This window comes from Aplidium turbinatum, chromosome 18, assembly GCF_918807975.1.
Source record: "Aplidium turbinatum chromosome 18, kaAplTurb1.1, whole genome shotgun sequence".
Taxonomy (NCBI): domain Eukaryota; kingdom Metazoa; phylum Chordata; class Ascidiacea; order Aplousobranchia; family Polyclinidae; genus Aplidium; species Aplidium turbinatum.
In genome coordinates this window covers 15,499,580-15,519,167 of record NC_137489.1, presented here as the reverse complement: position 1 = coordinate 15,519,167, position 19,588 = coordinate 15,499,580, and the positions used below count along the sequence as shown (strand labels likewise).

Sequence of the window (19,588 nt, the reverse complement as noted above, 5' to 3'; positions counted from 1 at the left end):
TAAGAGAAAATGTTTTTATGCACCAAGTGCCAGTAAATTAGGACTAGCTTGTCTGAATCTGCAACAAAGCTTATGGCAACAGCCAATATCATTGATGCAGCATTTTAAAACAACACATCTAATCGTTTTGTAATTAGAGTGTTTGTATGTTACTGGTATTGTATCTTATTGCTGAAACACCTTAATTATGTATTCAATAAGCGTTCAAACATTCAATAAGCGCTGTCAAATAAATATCTATTTTGTATTCTTTTCCATTCCGACAACATTATTTTTGTCAGTTCTGAATTTGTGCTGAAAATGCTCTCAGAACGCACCAAATTCAATGCTAATTTTAAAAATTTTCTGGGGGAGGCCCCCCAGACCCCCCGCTGTTGCTTTGCCGTCACTGAACACCCTGTCAAAGTGGTCACGGTACGCCACTGACTTTTTGCTGTTTATGATTGAACTGACTCGTGTGAAAATAAATTTGTTTGTATTATAAGACATGTAACCGAGTTGTTCATATACTGCATTGTTTGTGAACTTGACACCTGTCAGAAGATGTTTCATTTTCTTGATTTATACAATTTTACCTCAAAATTGCTTTTTCTACGTCTTTATAGACTAATTAGACTATATTGTATTCAAGAAGGAAATTCTTCCAAAAAGATGTTTAGGAGTTGAATTAAAGTTAATTTGTTAACAGCATGGCATTGATCATAAGTCATAACCACTACTCAACCAGTTTTCATGCAGATTTAAAAGTTAGTTGAAGCAGTCTGGCTTAAGCTTTACCCTTGTATTGGAGAATTATTGTGGGGAAATCCATTCAAAAAAACATTGTGTCATTCAGGAAACAATCATTCGTATTTCTTTTGCTAAAAAACTATTGATTGCACCAGAACTCAAGTTTGGTGTTTAGTCTTTGCAAGAAAGCGATTGATATTCACTGCCATTCTTTGTAACACAATCTTCAAAAACTTTTAATAATTAAAGTCAACCAGGCATGACCAACAATTGTTATTTACAAGCGGTGAACTGTAGCGACAGCGCTTCCACTTTTGTGGTAATTACCACAATTGTGGAATTTTCATCATGCTTGTGGTAAAAATGTGGTAATGAAAAATTTGTGGTAAAAATGTGGTAATATGGAAATTTTGTGTGGAAATGTTGCCAAAATGTGGAAATTATAAATTTTGAAAATTTGACATAAAATACTATCAATAAATAAGAGCATTTAAACTGTTGTCCTCCAAAATCGAACAGATATGCAAAAAACTACTTATAACGGCATGTGACTAGCATGTTCCGCTGTTTTCGGTTTGATTTTGGAATGCGTCCTGACTTTTGACTTTGAAGGTAGGGTGATTATGTGATCGTATTCATAGTCAAGATGTCTTTCAGATTCTAGCTGCGGTATCAAGTACAGTACTTTGCAGTGGCGTAGACGGGGGGGGGGGGTTGGAGGTTACAATCCCCCCTTTGGCACGCGTGTGACGTCACGCTATTGAGAATGATGCTTTCAGTCTCTATGTCTCTAAAACAAAGTTTGCCTAATTTTAAATGAAACTGCATTAAAAGAGCGAGTTTTGCGAATACTAAACATTCAAATATCTCAGCCAGGAATTAGCAACAAGAAAACATAGAAACTTAGCTTTATTACCGAAAAATGCCCAAGAAAACATGATCTTATTTTTTTGCTATGCCACCAGACAGCACCATTTTACAGGAATATTTATACCCACATTTTTGTTGAAAATGCTCTCAGAATGCACCAAATTCAAAGTAATTTTTCAAAATTTTCTGGGGAGGCCCCCCAGACCCCCCACCGCTGGGTGTCGCCTTTGGCAAAGAGGCCGGCGGGCGAAGCCCGGCGGCCGTCAAAACCCCCTTCTTTCAAAATTTCTGGCTAAGCTACTGGTACTTTGCTTTCTTATTTCGGACGTTTTGTTGATAAATTGAGTAGTTGTTTTAGGCCTTATTTTACACTATATAGTGTAAATATAACCAAATAATAGCGTTGCCGGATAAGGAATTTTGTCGTAATTTGAGAAACGTTTAAAGCTGTTGAAAACAAAAACTTGCATTTTAGAAAAATTTTTAGTTCTGGGTAAAGATCAAAACCCTAACCTTATTCCTAAGTCTTACCTTAACCCTTACTAACTTTAATCCTAACTCTGACAACACCTGATCGTAACTATGGCAACAAATGGGTAAAAATAGCCACTGTGTTAATGTAAAAGTAAGTCGAAATGCGGTTAAGATCGGGTGAAAAATCACAGTAAAAAATGTGGTAATCTGAGGACAAATGTGGTAATACAAGTGGTAATCTAGCTTTGTAAAAGTGGAAGCACTGTGTAGCGATGGGATCTCAAACGTAACCAGGGTATGCTAAGAACCGAAACGGAAATTTCCCTTATTCTGTAATTTAGACCTGTTAAACTTTTTTACCTCTTACAAAAAAGCTTGCAGTCCACATTCCATGCTTTTTTTTGAACACTCAAACCTCAAAACTGGCCGCTTGAGGTTAAACGGTTTCTAAACGTCTGTCTTGAAACTTCTTTCCTCCATTAAATCAACAAAGAAAATCAACAATTTTGCGGAGGACGAAAGCAAGTACCTTCATGAGGTCGTTCCCACAAGTACCAACTTGGGAAACTAAACTTGTTAGTTGTTATCACTGTCGCTATGGAATCATGCGGAAGAATGATCATTGAAATGGCACTCCCTGACTAAACACAGCACCCTTGTTAGAGGAACAGTGGCCATTCCGCAACTAAATGTGAAAGGCATCACCAACGCTAAACTGGACATCATCATCCAGCTTGTCCACAACAATGCAACAACGATGCAGCGATGATTGTGATCCAAGAAACCCATTGTTTGACCCCGGAGAAGATGCCACGCTCTGACCTTGCTGCCTGCACCCCCCCCAGCAACAAGCATGGAGTAGCAACATTCGTTAAAAAAAAAAAACTTACTCGACCCTAGAAGCAACAATTTAACATATGACGAAAGCTCAGAAATTTTATTTCGATGCCAAACCTGATTGCTTTTATTCATTGATTAAATTAACAATCACCATTTTTAGACAACACACAGCTTTATTTCGTAGTTTTAAACAAAGGAAAGAAATTTCTGCACATCAGTTAACAACTTCTTCATAGCTCTGTAAAATAACGTCAAACAAAGGAAATGAAATTGCACGTGAAACTTTAGGAGGGCCGTAGAGAAAATAATTTTGCTCCGATACCATTGAGATCCTCGGATCCCAAATGAAAACACTTTTAAGAAAAATGTAATACAGGGTGGGCCAAAAGTAGGCTTACAGTTATTAAACTGTTTTTGTATGCTGTTTTCTGTTTATTTGCTCTTTCTTTTCTGTTAAACAGTGCCCACCCTGTATATCTAGAGAATACGTGATGGTTGCTTCAAACTCTTGGGCCCCTTTAAAATGTTAAGGGCCTTAAAATCATGCTGGGTCTGGGTCCCACTCCTTGCCAACACTACTGCTTGTCAGCGTGGCAGATGCGGCAGAGAGTTCAAACCGATTGAAACATGTTTGATATGCAAAGAATATCATGGTTCCTCTAGTTCAGGGGTTCTTACACGTTTTGAGCTGCCTCCCCAATTGACACCACTTTAAAACTTCATGCCTCTCTTTTCTAGTTTAAGTTACGTATAAATCAAAGTCAATCTACATACGTTTTACATGTTTTGGATTTTAAAGCAAACAAAGTTTATTTTCCATCATACATCAATCAAAAGATTACTTGAAACGCAATCTCCTTTTCCTCGCATTATTGAGAATGATGTAGTTGCTTTTTTGAAGCCAGCAGTTCAATTTGTGGCTTAGTAGAAGACAGTGTACAACGCATGTCAGGTTGACAATCAAGTTTGTTTGAAGCTTGTTTCTTCACACTTGCATGTGCAGAAAATCCACTCCCCCCCCCCCACACAAAATAACGTCACAAACAGCTATTGTTATCGAACAATGGAACAAAACCGCAGGAATAGACGCTGGGATCTAAAGTCAAAACCAGGTCATATTACCACCTACCAGTCAATAATTAATCGTTGCACAAGGTAGGCCTAATAAGTTGGTACCAACATTTCTGTTCACGAGTGGGTATGGGATGGAATGGAAAGAAGGTCTTTTTTTTCATCTTCCATCCTGAGACTTTCTTCCATTTTATCGTAGAAACCTTCCATTTTATCTCAAAAATTTCTTCCATTCCATCTTCCAAATGCAAATTTTGTAACTAAATTTAAGCTCAAAATTTAACAGCAGTATTTTTCTAAGGATTACGGACAGTCTGGTGTTAAAAGTTGGAACTCGAAAACCTATATAAGCCTACCTGTGATCTTAAAAGTGGTCTTGATTTAGTGCAATTTCAACCCCTGATGTAGCTACAGAGAAAGCAAGGAGATGTAATGCATTGGAATGGCTGTTTCCTTGTTCTGTTTATTCATGTAAAACATCAGGGGCATCTAACATTCTAACCAGGGATTCATAGTATAGGGATCGCCACCTCGACTAGATATCTGACAAAGGGAGTGTAAAAGTGTTGCCAGATATTTTTTAAATGTTTAGAAAAAATATTATTTTGGCATTTTTAAAGAATTAGTCGCCCAAAACTTGCCCATAAATTACTATTTTAAAACTAATCTAAAAGCCATTTTATTATTCACTTATCAAACTATCATATTGTTTGCAAATTTAACCTCTCTTTCAAAGTTTTATTTAAATTTCATGCATAAATTCACTTTCTTATTGCCAAATAAAACAACCACAAACTACTTTCTCAATCTTGTGCAACTTTAGACTTCAGGTTAGTTTGAAATGGACAAGCTTTGGGCAAATACTACTCTTTAAAAATGCCAAAAAATTAGTTTTTCTAAAAATTTTAAAAAATATCTGGCAACACTTTACACTCCGTTTGTCGGATATCATGCCGATTTGGCGATATTCTAACTTACATAACTGCTTAGTTTTTTCAGTGCTTTCAGGTGCATCGTCAATATGTTTTTGTAGGTTATTGAAGCGTAAGAGCGGCTGCGTTTATATGTTTTGTTTTCCCAGTGATTTCTGTCCAATGTGTGTTTGGAGTTTATAGCGGGGCAAGCTTACTCTCTCTTGTATCGCATAAGTTTGATTTATATTTGTGGAGGCACCTTGTCTTAGAGTTAGACCACCGCATGCTTTTTTTTCGGTGCCTTCAATGTGTGGGATCGATATGGATAAAAATTAAGCTTCGTGTTTGATATTGCCTACTATTTTTGTTTTGAACTTTTGTCAAATTACGTGAAGCTATACTGAAATAAACTTGGTTGATTGCTTTATCTTTATTATCACATTTAGCGTTGTGATTTTCATAACGCTCTGCATGCTGCTACCGGTACATAATTGTTTCTCAAACTACATTTGATTGATGCTGGTGGTTCACTTTTTCACTCAAATAGAATGATGCAAGAGCGATGTAGTGCATTTAAATGACTGAAGTGAAACTATGCTATTCAGAAAGATGCTCGTTTCATTGTGAATTATCGACTTCTTGAACAACCATCCTGGCAACAGTTGCATTGGTTCAATACGAGTCAAAAATTGAATTATTTTGGTTTAAAAATAGGTTATCAAACGGCAACTTTTACTCAAGTTATTTTAAATTTTTTAATGTCTTAAAACCGTGTTAGAAAGTTAATGACAGATGGAATTGGGTGGAATGATGGAAGACTGTCTTTCATCCCATCATCCAAATCTTCCATTCGTTTTCATCTTGACATTTTACATCTCAAAATATGTCTTCTATTCCATCCCATTCCCCGTTCACGAATTTTACAATACATTATCGTACTATTACCAACAGCCTAACACGTTCGCTCCCCCCTTGGAGAATCTTTACGCCCCCCAGTTTATGAACCACTGCTCAACTAGTAAGGCTATTCGAGTCGTACCAAGCCATGAATCGCACCCAAGTTGTTCTCCACCACAGGCCCTTTAAGAAAAGAGTAGGTTGCATTTCATCATCAGGCTGGCAACATTTTTATTGCGTTGTTTAAGCATGACTTGATGACAAACTAACGTAAAAGTGCTGGATTAGTTTGGTTGGAGGCATTTGCATATTTATTTGAATGTGCTCTTGAATGACGATAATAATTAATCGATATAAATAGCCTACCACAAGTACAAGAGAAAGCCAAATAATAAATTTAATTACTTTTTTTGATTTTTAATAAATTTTGCAACAAGCAATTCGGTTTGTTTGATATAATTTAAAAAAATTTGGTAACACGATTTTAATCTGTTTCTTATTCCTAACTTTGTTTGTTGACAAGCAGTCGATGTAGTCTAAATCCGCACTTTACAAGAAAAGTTGGCTATTGCTGGAAAGTGCGTAATTACTGGCCAATGGAAGATGTTTAAACTCGAGTAAAATTAGCCTTGCATAGCACGCACAATAACATGGTTGGTTGTTGGCTGTGAATCATAGCCTATCGAGGCCTTTTCAGTAATCGTCTTTAATTTACATTAAAATCGCGTGGTTTTACGCATTTCCTCACTGAAATTTATTCTTCTATCCTTTGCTAACTGGCAAAAAAATTTTTTACGTCCATTCAACATCTGCACACGTTGTGTCAATGCAAAATAGTGTTTTTTTTCTTCTAAACAACTACAGTACTGGCAATTTAAAATGTTATTAAAATCCCAAACCCCAGGCTGTATAACTTATAACTCAATGAAAATTGTAGGTTGACCTCCTTGAAAAACATATTTTTTAATCTTTTGTAACCTGCTGTAGTCTGTGCATTAAAATAGTGAATCTTAGTATAAACAATTTTTTTTTTCATTTTCTGAATCAAGTTTTGAGTTGGTTCCACTTTGACACGCTTCCTGCAAAAGCTTACGGGCTGCACAAACCCCAGGACATCGTACACCTGAATTTCTCTTGTAGCTTTCATTAATTGTTGTAGTTTTGTTATCTTGATAATAGTTGAAGTACCGTAGCCTTGTCAGTTTATAGACTGCTGGTTAAACTACTTGTGGATTATATTGTGTTTACTGATTGTAAATTTACAGGCCACTTTGATCAGGCATGAATTTCTAATGTCAGGCTATGTAAACATGTTACTCTCTGGTTCGAACGTCTGGGTCATTCCTCTTTTCCTTGATGGAAGACTTGCTGTGCCCATTCTGTTTGTGCAGTAAGCAAATCGAAGTCGTCGAGAGTGGCTTCACCAACAACAGCACGCATGATTTTTCGAGCATGTAGCTCCAAAGACCAGAACGTTCATCCTGTAGTCGACCGGGGTCTGGCTCATATCTCAAACTCTGTTTCAATTGCTTGAAACCTGGTCATACCGTAGCTAACTGTTCATTCAAAAAGTCATGCAAAATTTGTGACAAAAATTGGATTGCACTAAGCAATCGTGTGTCAGTCCATACCATTGTCGTTTGTTTGTTGATTTGTAAGTTGGTTTAATTGTAATCATTTGGTATTACCAATCCGCCATGTCAAATCAAGCAAAAAAATTCAACATTTTCTCTGTCACTGCAAATGTACAATACACTCTTTATCGCTTGGTTTATTAAAGATTCTTCACAACAAGTTGTTTTGTTGCCAGCATAGTCGAGCGCAGTCAAGGTAGCTTCAATAACAGACGTTCTAGAAATCGTTACGTTTACGTCAGTTCAACAAATAATGACGTCACTGTAACAAAACTTCGACTAGCAAAATACAAGAAAACACTCGCTTGCATGTTAAAAGATTCGAACATTTCCACAGTGAAACATTGAGACACGCCCTTTCAACCAAAATTAACTCAAAAACCAGCCTTTTTACATTGATTTAATGTGTGGTTTCGTTGCACCAATGCAAAAACTGACTTTTCCAACAGCGTCAGAAATACAATAAATATCAAAACGACATATTTATTCAAAAACAGCGTATTTCTTCATCGAAAAACAGCTTTTGCATCAATTTAAAGTAAAAATAACGTTGAAATAACACAATGTGTTTTTATTCAACAAATTAATAGCTGAAAAACTTTAGTACAAATCATCGGCACTGGCACACACATGTTTTGCAAAATGAGAAAAAAATGACAAGCACTTTTGTGAAATGCTGGTCAGTCATATCTACAAAAACTTACACAGCTCTTCCACACCAAATATATTTCTTTTTGCACACGATCACTTCAAAAGATTGAACAAAAAACTTAGGTAAATAAATACGTTTGTACAATTGTGTTTATTTATTAAAGAGTCTTTGCATTATGGAAAATTGGAAGATAAAATAAAAGTCGCTATAAAAGAGCTAACTTTCAAGACGATGCAAAATGAAACCAACTTGCGCCAACATCTGGTCAATCTGATCACAAACTGTGAATCCCAAAGTGTACGAACCAAACTTATTTTCACTCCAAAGCTAAACTGTCTCCGCCTATAGCGCTTCAAAGTCACTGAAAATGAAAACAGTTGAATTTCCGGAACGTTTGTTGAACCGTGGACGTCACTATCAATAAACGCTATTATAGTGACGTTCACGGCTGAACATGTGTTTACATGTCGTAGCATTTAAACTGATTGTTGGGTTTTCCATGCCAGAGCAACAACAGAAGTACGGGAAAGTGGTTTTGCTACGATGGCCACCAAGCCACCGGTCAAGTTGCCTTTCTTTTCGTAAAAGTCTTAAGTTTAGACGTTTTGGAACGATGTAAAAGACAACTTTCATGGGTGACATGTTATTATACCCAAACAACGAGTCAATGACTTTTTCCATTGATTCAACGTCAGAAAAGTTTCAATCAATGTAAAAGCGACTAAATTGTTGTCTGGAAGATTGCAGCAAAAACAATGGGGAAGTGACAGAAACTCAACATACGCTTGATACAATGTTAGGTTGTCGTCGATTTTAGGTAATTTGGCACTGAAACTAAAAGTTGAGTATTGACGTTATTCTAACTTAGACAGCAAATCAACCGTTTTTTTACATTGATTTAATGTCTGCAGACGTTATATCAATGTTAAAACGATTGATGTGCTGTCTGGGAACATCCAGGTCACACATCAGGTTCAGGATAGCCAAAGAGAAAAGAGTGTCTGTTGAAGGCTCATCTAATCGAGCAATAAACCGATAAAAAATGTAACAATGCCAATACCAATATTTCAATACAAATCTAAAACAAAGGTGCAGCTTAAAGAAAAAAAATTCACACAATAAACTTTAGTCATTTGACGCGAGTTTGAGCCAAAATTTATATTTTATTTTCGGAGCTAAAAATTCGATGCTTTAATGTTAATTCGACGTCTTTATGGCTGTTCAACAAAATCACCTTGATAATAAAAAAACGAAAAAGTATTCAGACGTCGGTTGTATCAAGTCAAGTGTCCTCTTAACTACCAAAAGTTGTCATAAATAGCAGTTTTTGTTTTGATTTTAAAAGAAAACATTGTATAACCTACATTCAACGTCCACCAACATTGAAACGAGATTTTTCGAATCTAGAAAGCGATTTCAAGTTGTTCGCAAACTTTTGATTGGGCTATTTCTCAATACAAACAAAACATTTACCTCACTGCACCAGTTAGCAATCTCTATCTTTTCTTCCTTGATTCAAGGTCTGCAGACCAATTGATTCAACGTCTGCAGACGTTGAAACAATGTAAAATGACGGATTTTGCTGTCTAGGAATATCGTTCACATTTGAATGGATATGAAATGAGATTCCGAAAAGCAAAATACCGAGTGGTTTCCAAGAGCAGTGGGTGGTAATCGTGGGAAGACGTTTCCTCCTACTGAGTTGCAATGCATGGTTCTGAGGTAGGATAAAGCTCGTTGTGATAACTTTTTCAAGGGTAATTCAGGCTACATCGTCACAACGTAGTTCACTATGTGGCATCCAGACAGCCAATCAGACGTTTTTACATTGATTTAACGTCTGCAGACGTTGAATTAATGTAACAAACGACTGATTTGCTGCCTGGGCAATGGGCATAAACATCTCAGTTCACAGCCATCAAAAGATCGTTTGGTTTCAACGGTAATATTTGTTGGTTGGATTAGGAATAGAACACATTTCAATGTCATGGTCGGACTGATGCTTTTTGCAGGCCATTTTTGCAAATGTTGATTAGACGTAGAAATACCGAAAGTGAAAAATAAAAGATTATTGGGACGAAGCAATTTGAGGTCATGATTGATTTTAATTTCCGAGAAACATACAATTACTCTTGTCACTGTCCCACCAGCAAATTAGCCCTTTTTTGCATTATCTCAACGCCTGGGGGACGATAAATGTCAGTTTTTTTTTACATTAAAGCAACGTCCAAAAAAAACTGATTTGCTGGCTGGGTAAGATAAATAAATTCAAAAACACAATAAACTATCAGCAAAAAAGAACTATACATCTTTTTCAATGTTGCACAAAAACATATATAAGCTGAGACAAACAACACGTCAGCAAAATGTGTTCTTGCATTCAATTAACGTAAAATATCGATGCTTAACACGCATACTAATACCCAACCAGAAAAGGTTGCCTTTTTTCATCTAATCAACATCTTGCGACGTTGAAACGATTTAAAATGGGCACTTTTGCTGTGTGGGCAGAGGTCAACAATGAAAAACAATTTGATAAGGTCTCGTGAGAATTTATATCTCACCTTGCAAACTCTATGCTCTTGCATTGATTCAGCATCAGCAGACGTTTGCGAGTTGAGATACAATTTGTATTGTGGTGTTCACTTTGCCTTTCGCAATTGAAACACTTGAAACTTAACACGGTGTTTCACTTTCAAGCAATATTTTTTCAAGAAATGAAAAAAGCGCAAAAGAAACGTTCTGTAGCCTTCAGTAAACTTGGTTTATCGAAAACATAAAAAAATGTAGATAGTTCAAATTTTTTATTGTGAGATTTTTGAAAACTTCTTAGCAAACGTCGCACACTCTCAAAACGATAGACATTTAACATTTCGACATATTTTTGCCCTTTTTGATAGATTTTATTTAATTTTTTTTCGAACATTTTTAGCGAAATAAGACATTGAAAATGTTGAAGCAAAGAAAATAAATTTGCTGTAACAAGGCAGAACAACACAATCAAGTGACATCCGGTCGGCACGGCTACTATTTCAACGTTGGCATCTGAACGTAAAGATGTAAAACTGGTGGTTCTCCCAGGCAGCAAATCAGTCCATTTTTAGGTTGAATCAAAAAAAAAATGACTGATATGTTGGCTGGGCTGTAACGCAATCTCACACAGCAGAAAACAAATTACATGTTTTGAAAATTTTCGCACAAAATATCAGGAAAAAATACCAATACAACAAAATATTGTCGTCAAAATGTAAAATTCATTTATTTTTTAGTGATTGACAGGAAAAATGGCAGGCGTGTCTGTCCATAGCGCTGGAGCAGTGAGCATAATTTAAACAAGGATATTGCAAGTAAATCTAATGTTAAACAGATGACTGATGAGTGTACCCCGCTGGTTGGTAAAAGCAGGCCACCTTGCGAGGATTAAAAAATATCGGCTGAATCGGGTTAAATGTGTATGGACGGGTGACCGCGTAAACTGGAAGCATTGGGTTAGGGTAGTACCCTTGTGCGGACAGGTCCACAGAACTGGGTTGTCTGGTAAAGCGAACATTGGCTTCCAAATTTTCACATGTGGGAAATGAACGGTAATAGGGATCTTGGGGAGGCATGGGATAACAGTGGAAACCCCCACCTGGGGTTTGGGGCCGCGATAAAGAGATGGGGGTGTGGGGGGAACTTTCGTACTGCGTGGGGCCGCTGTGTGACGAATAGGACGGTGCAGGGGAAGAACGGTCACCCATGGATAGCGGGGAATGACCGGGACAAGATAAATGAAAGCAAGTTTCAGTTAAATATTTCTTCCTTGAGAAGTCCATGTGGATTCTGCGACGCATATCTGCTGCATCGGCGGATGTTGTCGCCACATTGTTCGCAAGAGCTTCCCGCACGAGCATCATAATCAAATCGAGGATCATGGTTCGTTCGTGGATCATAAGACACACTGTGCTCGTGTCCACAACACGTCGGAGCACTAAAAGGTATTGGAACTTTAATTCTTCCTCGCCGGCAAAATGGTTATCTAAGTAACTGATCAACTTTTTCCGCTGTCGGTCAATGTCGTTGAAGTCTATAAAGAATCTAGAGCACATATGGCGCTCGAGCTTTGCTACTTCCTCAGGTTCGCTAGAATTGACCGGGAACACAGCCTTGGAGGAACTAGGAACTATGTCTTCATCTGGTTTAAGACTTTCTCCAGGTTTAAAATCCCGCACCAGTAAATTACAGTACCGCAAGAGGCCGCCGCCTCTGATTTCCTCAGGCCGATGGGTGCAGATTCTTCGGTTATTTAGATGCCGCTGCGCTATCTCGAAGTCCCCATAAACGCTCTCAGCAACAACAGTTGGGTGAAAGCCTTCGGACATTTGCAAGCTCCGGTCGGTCTGAGCCGCGGCTCGAAACTCGAGGTAAGTGTCCAGGATAATTTGGAAGGAATCGACACTGAACTCGAACTGTCTCTTCATGCTCTGCACGAACTTGAGTTCAAGATTTCGCCCTGGAAAACAATACTCTCTCTTTTATAAATGTTGAGGTTATGCAGATATAATTGCTTTTAGTTTTGATAAATTTCATGAAACAAATATACATTTCAAAACTAACAGCAACCATTTTAAAAAAAAGTTTAAGAAAAAGCTTCGGCAATTTTGCTTAAAATATTCTAGTGGGTTTGCCAAAAGACTGTTATTGCAGTGAGATAGACAGATAGAGTTTCAAAGTTTGAATTGCAGTGAAAAACTCAAACTATAATTATTTCCTGTCGTTTAGTGTTGTTGAAAGGTTAAATAGTTAACCACTTGGGTTAGTCTTGCCCTTTTCTCAATAATACTTTATGATGTTCAAGTCAATGAAAAGCCTGCGGCTGAAAGCCGGCTTGATAATTCATGGCAGCAAGTCCTGGGGAAAGTGTCTGCTTCCTAAGCTCGACGTTCAGCAATGAACAAAAAACGTTTGGTGAGACTAAGAAGCATGTTGCAAATTCTTGAAAGATTACACCGGGAAGTGCAATAAACAAAAAGTGAAACGCATAACATTGGCCTTTAGGTGCTGGACGGAAACTTTTGTTGTCTGGTCTAGGCAGCATTAACTTGAAAAAGCGGATTAAAACTGAAGTGAAAAAAGTGCATTTTAAACTGATTGATGTCTGCAAAAGTGTCACGTCCGTAAAAATGACTTATAAGCGGAGTGAGATGCTGAAACTCCAGTTGAAGATGACAAATGATAATCAGGAGAAGAACAGGGATCCAGGGAAACCCCAGTTAGAAAAATTGATCCTTTTCAATGTTGCTTCAATGCAAAAGATTCGGATTTGGTTGGTAAAATCATTTGACAAATTGCAAAGTAAAACCTATCATCATTCCGATCTTCGGTTAACAGATCTGGTTAACTGGTAACTGGGTCATCCAGGCTTCAATGCACAAGCAGTTGAGAAGTTTGATCGGAAAGTCACGCTTCAATGCGCAAGCCAACTGCATTCAAGGTTGCTTTCGAAGTGTGAGTGACAGCCGATGAAATGTTGCCACAGCTATAAGGCAAGTTGATTCAACAATTCTTTCATCAGCGATTTGACGTTTTGAGACGTTGAATTTACACAAAAAAGGCGTTGCAGTTTGCAGGGAATAGCTCCTTGAAGAAATTAACCGATTTAGCAATCGACTTAGCAGCTTTGACGTTCGGTTTGAACCGGAATTTTGACACAAGCATAACAAACCGGTTTCAGGCTTAGTCTTTACCAGAACGAAGCGGCGTGCCAAGTTTTAGGTTACTAGCTGTTTTACATCAATTATATATATCTTGGCAAATTTTCAACCCAAACTTCGTATACCACTTTGTTACAAGCTTTTTATATAAAAAATTGACCATTTTAACATAGCAATAATTTTTATGAAAAACTCAAGCAAAATTTGCAACAGACTGAGTTGCGATTTTAGCAGCATGATCATTGCTTTACTTCACTTGTGAAATAAGCAAAATATGTTAAGTGATAATAGTATTTACTGAATAACCAAAAAACGATGTCTTAAGCAATGTATATCGCCAGCATAAAAAATCTAATATCGTTAATGTTTGCCCAAAAAATTCATCTTTAACATGCTGAACCTAAGTGTTGTAATGGCCAGCTGAAGATTCTTTTGCAGCAGTAAATCGATTCTTAATAAATAATGGGAAGGTTGAAAATGAACAGCAGTGTCGAGAACAAAGTATCTCTACTGACTGCAAGTAATAGCATCCACGAAAGAACACAAGCCCTTCTGTGGAAATACCATTCACCAAACGTACAAAACGTCTAAAAATTTGCTTCAAAAAGCGTCTTCAGTCAAAAATTGATCCGCTTACAGAAGTTGCCATTTAATTTAGTATCGATTCAGCGTCGTCAGACGTTGAAAATATTTACCAGTCGGAAAAAGGTCTTTTCGATGATTGGCAGCAACAAAGTGCATATGTGTTAATGCGGATTTGCATTGATACAGAATAACTAAACGCAGCATGTTTCTAAAAGCATTTTTTTTACTTTTTGATTCTGCCAGACGTCTACAATGGTAAGCAGCGCAGTATTGCTATGGATACCGTACTCATGGTCTTAGCAAGGAAGATGAAAACTGGACGACTGTAAACGTTTGTTCAGACATAATTGAATTGAACTTTATGGCCAATAACAAGATTGTCTGTATTGTGCATTGCACTGGAGACATTAACGCCTTTTAACGAGTTCTGTCGGTTTTTAACAGACCAAATTTAAAGCAACACCAAATAAATACACTACAATGTCGGAACTATCCAGAAAGGCAACACGCGGCAAAGTTGTACCAGTGGAATAGCTCGACCTTTCCTAAAAAAGACAATCTTCCCACCATGAGCTAGTTAGTGTCAGTGAAACAGTACGTCATCCGACAATCAGTAGTGTGTCTAAATAACCGGGCTGCATCACAGCGACATGGATACATTTTACATAGCATATAGGGCAAGGGCAAGATTGGGCTGGGCAAAGTTCAGGGAATGTGGGGAAATGTTGTATGGCAGAAAATTTTCACTAAGGATGAAAGGAAAAGTATATCGGAGCTGTGTGCGGCCTGCAATGCTATATGGTAGAGAGACATGGGTATTGAGAGAGAGTGAACTGGCAATCCTGAGAAGAACGGAAAGGTCAATGGTGAGAGCAATGCGTGGGGTGAAAACGAGAAGGGAAAAAAGGACTGAAGAATTGTTGGATATGCTAGAGATGAGAGAGACCATAGACCAACTGGCAAGGGCAAATGGAGTAAGATGGTATGGACATGTGATAAGGAGGGAGGAAGGAAGTTTTCTTAGAAAGGCACTAGATCTAAAGGTGGATGGGAAGAGGAAACGCGGTCGTCCAAGAAGAACGTGGAAACAACAAGTGAAGGATGAGTTTAAAAAAGTCGGACTGAAGGAGGAAGATGCAAGGGACAGGGTGAAATGGAGAAAAAGGATTAAGACAATTGCTGCGCGGAAACAGTCGGCCACCCCCACTAGTGGGGAACAAACCGACGATGGATTATGATGATGATGATAGGCTATACAAGAGATATTCAATTAAGTGTAATTAGAATCATTTAGAAATACGTTGTCTCTTTATAGCAGCACAGGTTAGCATCAACAAAACAAAATCGATCTCGGAATCTGCTTTGGCACAAGTTTGAAGCTTAACTAACAAAAACAGCCAGTCACGTGAAAACCATTGAAAAGAAATAATGAGAAAAGTTTATGTTTTGTTAGTTCTAGCTAGCAAAAATAATGCAACAAAACTAACAGAAGTTTGCTTCAATAACTGAAAGAAAAAAAAAACTCACCTGAATTATTGTTCAGTGAGATAAGACTCCATTTGTCTTGATCGTTGCTGACTTTCACCATCTTCTGCACGTAGGCATTTCCCAACACCACGCTGTTCATTTTGGTCCGATTAACTTCACTGGGAAGAAAATCTAACAGAATTTCCATAGTGGCATCTTTTATCTCCTGCCAGCTGTGGTGATGGGGAGAATAGTTTGGGTAGTGTGATGCAGTGGAGGAGTCCTTATAAGAGTTTGTTGCCACGACGGACTGCATGGATGACGTGGAAGAGTCGGATTCAACAGATCGGGTTCTTGCACGAACCAACTTCTTCTTGCTCCTTTTTAGACCAGGAAAAGTTCTGCTGGAGAAAGGAGAAACGGGGGCACTTACAACAGAAGATCCACTACTCGTGTAGCCACTATCTTCCACAGCGTACAAATCGTCATCCACCTCTTCCTTAGGAGGAAACTGAGGAACTCGACGTCTCGCGTTGCTTGGCAACGACGCGGGACGTGATTTTGTCCGCGTGGACTCGGTTCTTCCTCTTCCAATCCTCTCAGAAGAGGAAGAATTACAAAAATGATCCGCTGACTTGTGTCTTCCTCTTTCGACAGGTGGATTAACATCCTGCGTTGAAGATGGGAAGTCGATGGCGAAAATCAGATCAAGATCTTTGTAAGTGTGCGCGACATCGCCCGACAATACATGAGTGGCAGCGCTGCCGTTCAAACGGATGTCCCGTACTTTGATCCCAATAGATTGAAGACGCTCTCGTACCAACTGAAATGTTCGATTAATAATAGTTATTTTTAATTCTCAATTTTTCAATGTAGATGTGTGTACTGTACATACAGTATGTAGTAGTAGCAGTGGTAGCCCAGTTTTAATCCGGTGATGTCCCCGTTATCGAGGGTGGCCGGATTGCAACTTTCTAAAAGGTACTATTAAAAAATCCCCTTTGAGCAACAAAGGAAAAAGACAAATAATACCTAAATTAACTCATCGGTTTGCCACTGCCTGATTTGGCGCAGAGGGTTAGGGCGGCGATAGTCATTGTATTGACGTGGGTTTGATTCCCACTACTGCCACGCTCTTTTTCTTCTGTAATTAGTAAATTACCAAACAAAGTTCGAAGGGGATTTTTTAATGGTACCTTTTCAAAACTTGCGGCCGGATACACCTCCAAATTGTGCGAACAAAGAAAAAAAAAACCTCCAAATGCCGCAATCGCCTTCACACCCTGCCTCCACATCGATCAATTTTGATACAAAGAGCGTTTGGTTTATGAAGCATCGTGAAGATGTTATCACTTTTCCTTCGCATCTCAAACTACAGCAGCCTTGTTTCTGGCATGCATTCAAATGTTCAGCATTTTAAAGTTCCACTTCTTGAACGAACAAAGTAAGGAATAAATTCGAGCTATAAAATCAAAAATTTAATAACAAATTTGCGAAAACAACGACACATACCTGCACCAATCTGCTCGGCCTGATTTCCAAAGTTGGAAAATTCCCACTGCCATGGATTGGAACAATTGTCTCCATGACGTCACAGAGACGCGTGACGTCGCGGTATCGCAGGAGTTGGAATCGCCGTAAGTACGACGCGTCATTCCAATTGACCTCTGACCTGGCGTGGTTAGGGGTCATGTGCTCTTCCATATCGACAACGTGATAACAAAATTAAATCTTTTTCCCAATCAATATTACAAACGCCTAAAGATCTAAAAAGTTTATACGTTGTACATAGTTTGAGCACGGTAGAAGTTAATATGAAGACCAGAAGCCAACTATCTTTTTCTTTTCAAATGGATTTGTTTTGAAAAAAGGCGCTGTTAAAACATCAAAGTAACTCAGTTTGTAGTAAAATATAGATAAATTAGTACTCCGCAAAATCACTATTTCCGACCAGGGCTGCAAGAAACTGAAATGCTGAAACCATAACAATTGCGTCATCCGAGCACTACCTACAGGATGGTTTCAAAATATATTATATAAACACTACAGAAAGTATAAAAAGAATATCCTACAAAGCACAAGAGAAATGGTTAGCAACTAGAAATTTCCAGTTACGTTTCTGTTTCGTTTTTGACCTTGAAACACCTTGTTTTAGAATTTTTTTTATACAACGTAGTTGTTGTGAATAGAATTTGTATGAGGTTTGAACCGTCAAAATCTGGATAAGGAAACACAATCACAAGCAGCTAAAATACCACCAGATCTGTAAGCAAGTGACAAGCGGCATAGCTAAAATGACATTTCCGCTGTTCATACAAATAATACGGTTACGTCATGATAATTTGTCATGGAAGGCTTTGGTAAGCCTTTTTCGGAAAAACGAAGCATTTCTGCTGCAGTTAAAACTGATTAGAGCCAGAGTGGGACAAATAAGTAGATATTTACGTTACAAATGTTGTGTATAAACACAACTAAACCTGCACTGCAAGAGATGACAAATTAGCTCAGGGGAGGAATCAGAAGAACAAATCCATAGAATCCGAAAATCTAAGCTTCACGTTAATAGAAATAAAAATTATGTCAACCAACAATTTATTGACATTAACTTTGCCTCATACCAGAAAGAAACAGAAACCGAAACGCAGTAAAACTTTGCCTATCTTGGATCCCCTGATAAACACAATTCTCCAGACAACCAAGAAGGCAAAATTAAATTCAGCAACTGACAAAAGTGGCATTCTTTCTTTAGCTTGTCTTGCGTTGTAAAGCAGAACACGAAATATCATTTTTGTAAGTTATTTGTTTCTGGCTTGTTGACTGCCAGGAGAAATTCGTCCAAGAGATTTACAATTGATACAACGTTATATAAGCAATATCATTGCATCATTTTGTATAAATAGATGTTGATTCAACAATGTACGGTACGCAATATTCAAACTATAAATAACGCTTGTTTCAGGACACTCGTTGGCATGCCTTCTGGATTTTTGTCCATACTTGACTACAATCCGCACACAGCAGATAAAAATATTTGAATGCAGATAAAGGAACAGGAACGAACGTTTATAAAAACCTTTGTCTTCAGCTTATTTGGCCGTTAAGATAGAAACGCCATTTTATCTTGCTAGACATTATTAGGCTAGACAAGCCAAATGCTATATGCATTAACCTTCGGATGGAAAAGCTTCCGAAATAGTTTCGAACAAAAAAGCTGCTTGTGTGACGTCACCCTTGATAGCAACTGTTTTGCAGCTAAGATCGCTATTTCTTGGAATGTTCTTTTGACTTTCTGACTACCAGCTGAAAATCACTTACGACCAACATTTGTTTTGAAAGGAAACATCAAGAAGCTAGCATTGCTAACATACTTTTCAAGCAGACATGCTAAAATCCACAGCTAACCGCATGCCCTATTGACTTGCTTCAGTCAACAAAACTTTATAAAAAAAAGTACCTGCAATGAGTTCGCGCTGAATAAGTCCAGCATTGAATACTAATTTCATAAAGAACTTTCCCTCTGTAAAGAATTAAGTTCAAAAGCTTAACATCTTTAGCTGTCACATAAAATTAAACACATTATCTTGCAAAGCAAAAACAACAGTTCTTTTTCCTCAACAACGTTTTCATGCACCTACAACCGCTGGCTTGTGCTCACATGACTGAAATGAGTAAACGATTGCTTCTGGTTAAATGAGAGCATTCACCAGAGCGTAACGCTTTTTTTCTTTGCCCACAGTTGCGCAAACGTAGATTGCGTAACTC

The 19,588-nt window shown here is 37.9% G+C and overlaps 1 protein-coding gene across 1 annotated transcript; it reads right to left on the bottom strand.

Annotated features, from left to right (window-relative positions):
* Nucleotides 1-7,551: 7,551 nt before the first annotated feature.
* On the bottom strand, nt 7,552-17,587 carry LOC145787095 (terminal nucleotidyltransferase 5B-like). Its single transcript, XM_082598816.1, has 3 exons — nt 17,339-17,587; nt 15,887-16,649; nt 7,552-12,573 (listed from the first exon to the last, which is right to left on the bottom strand). Exons 1-3 carry the CDS (start codon nt 17,528-17,530, stop codon nt 11,441-11,443), a joined length of 2,088 nt encoding a protein of 695 aa, XP_082454942.1. The 5' UTR covers nt 17,531-17,587; the 3' UTR covers nt 7,552-11,440.
* Between the last annotated feature and the right edge of the window lie 2,001 nt (nt 17,588-19,588).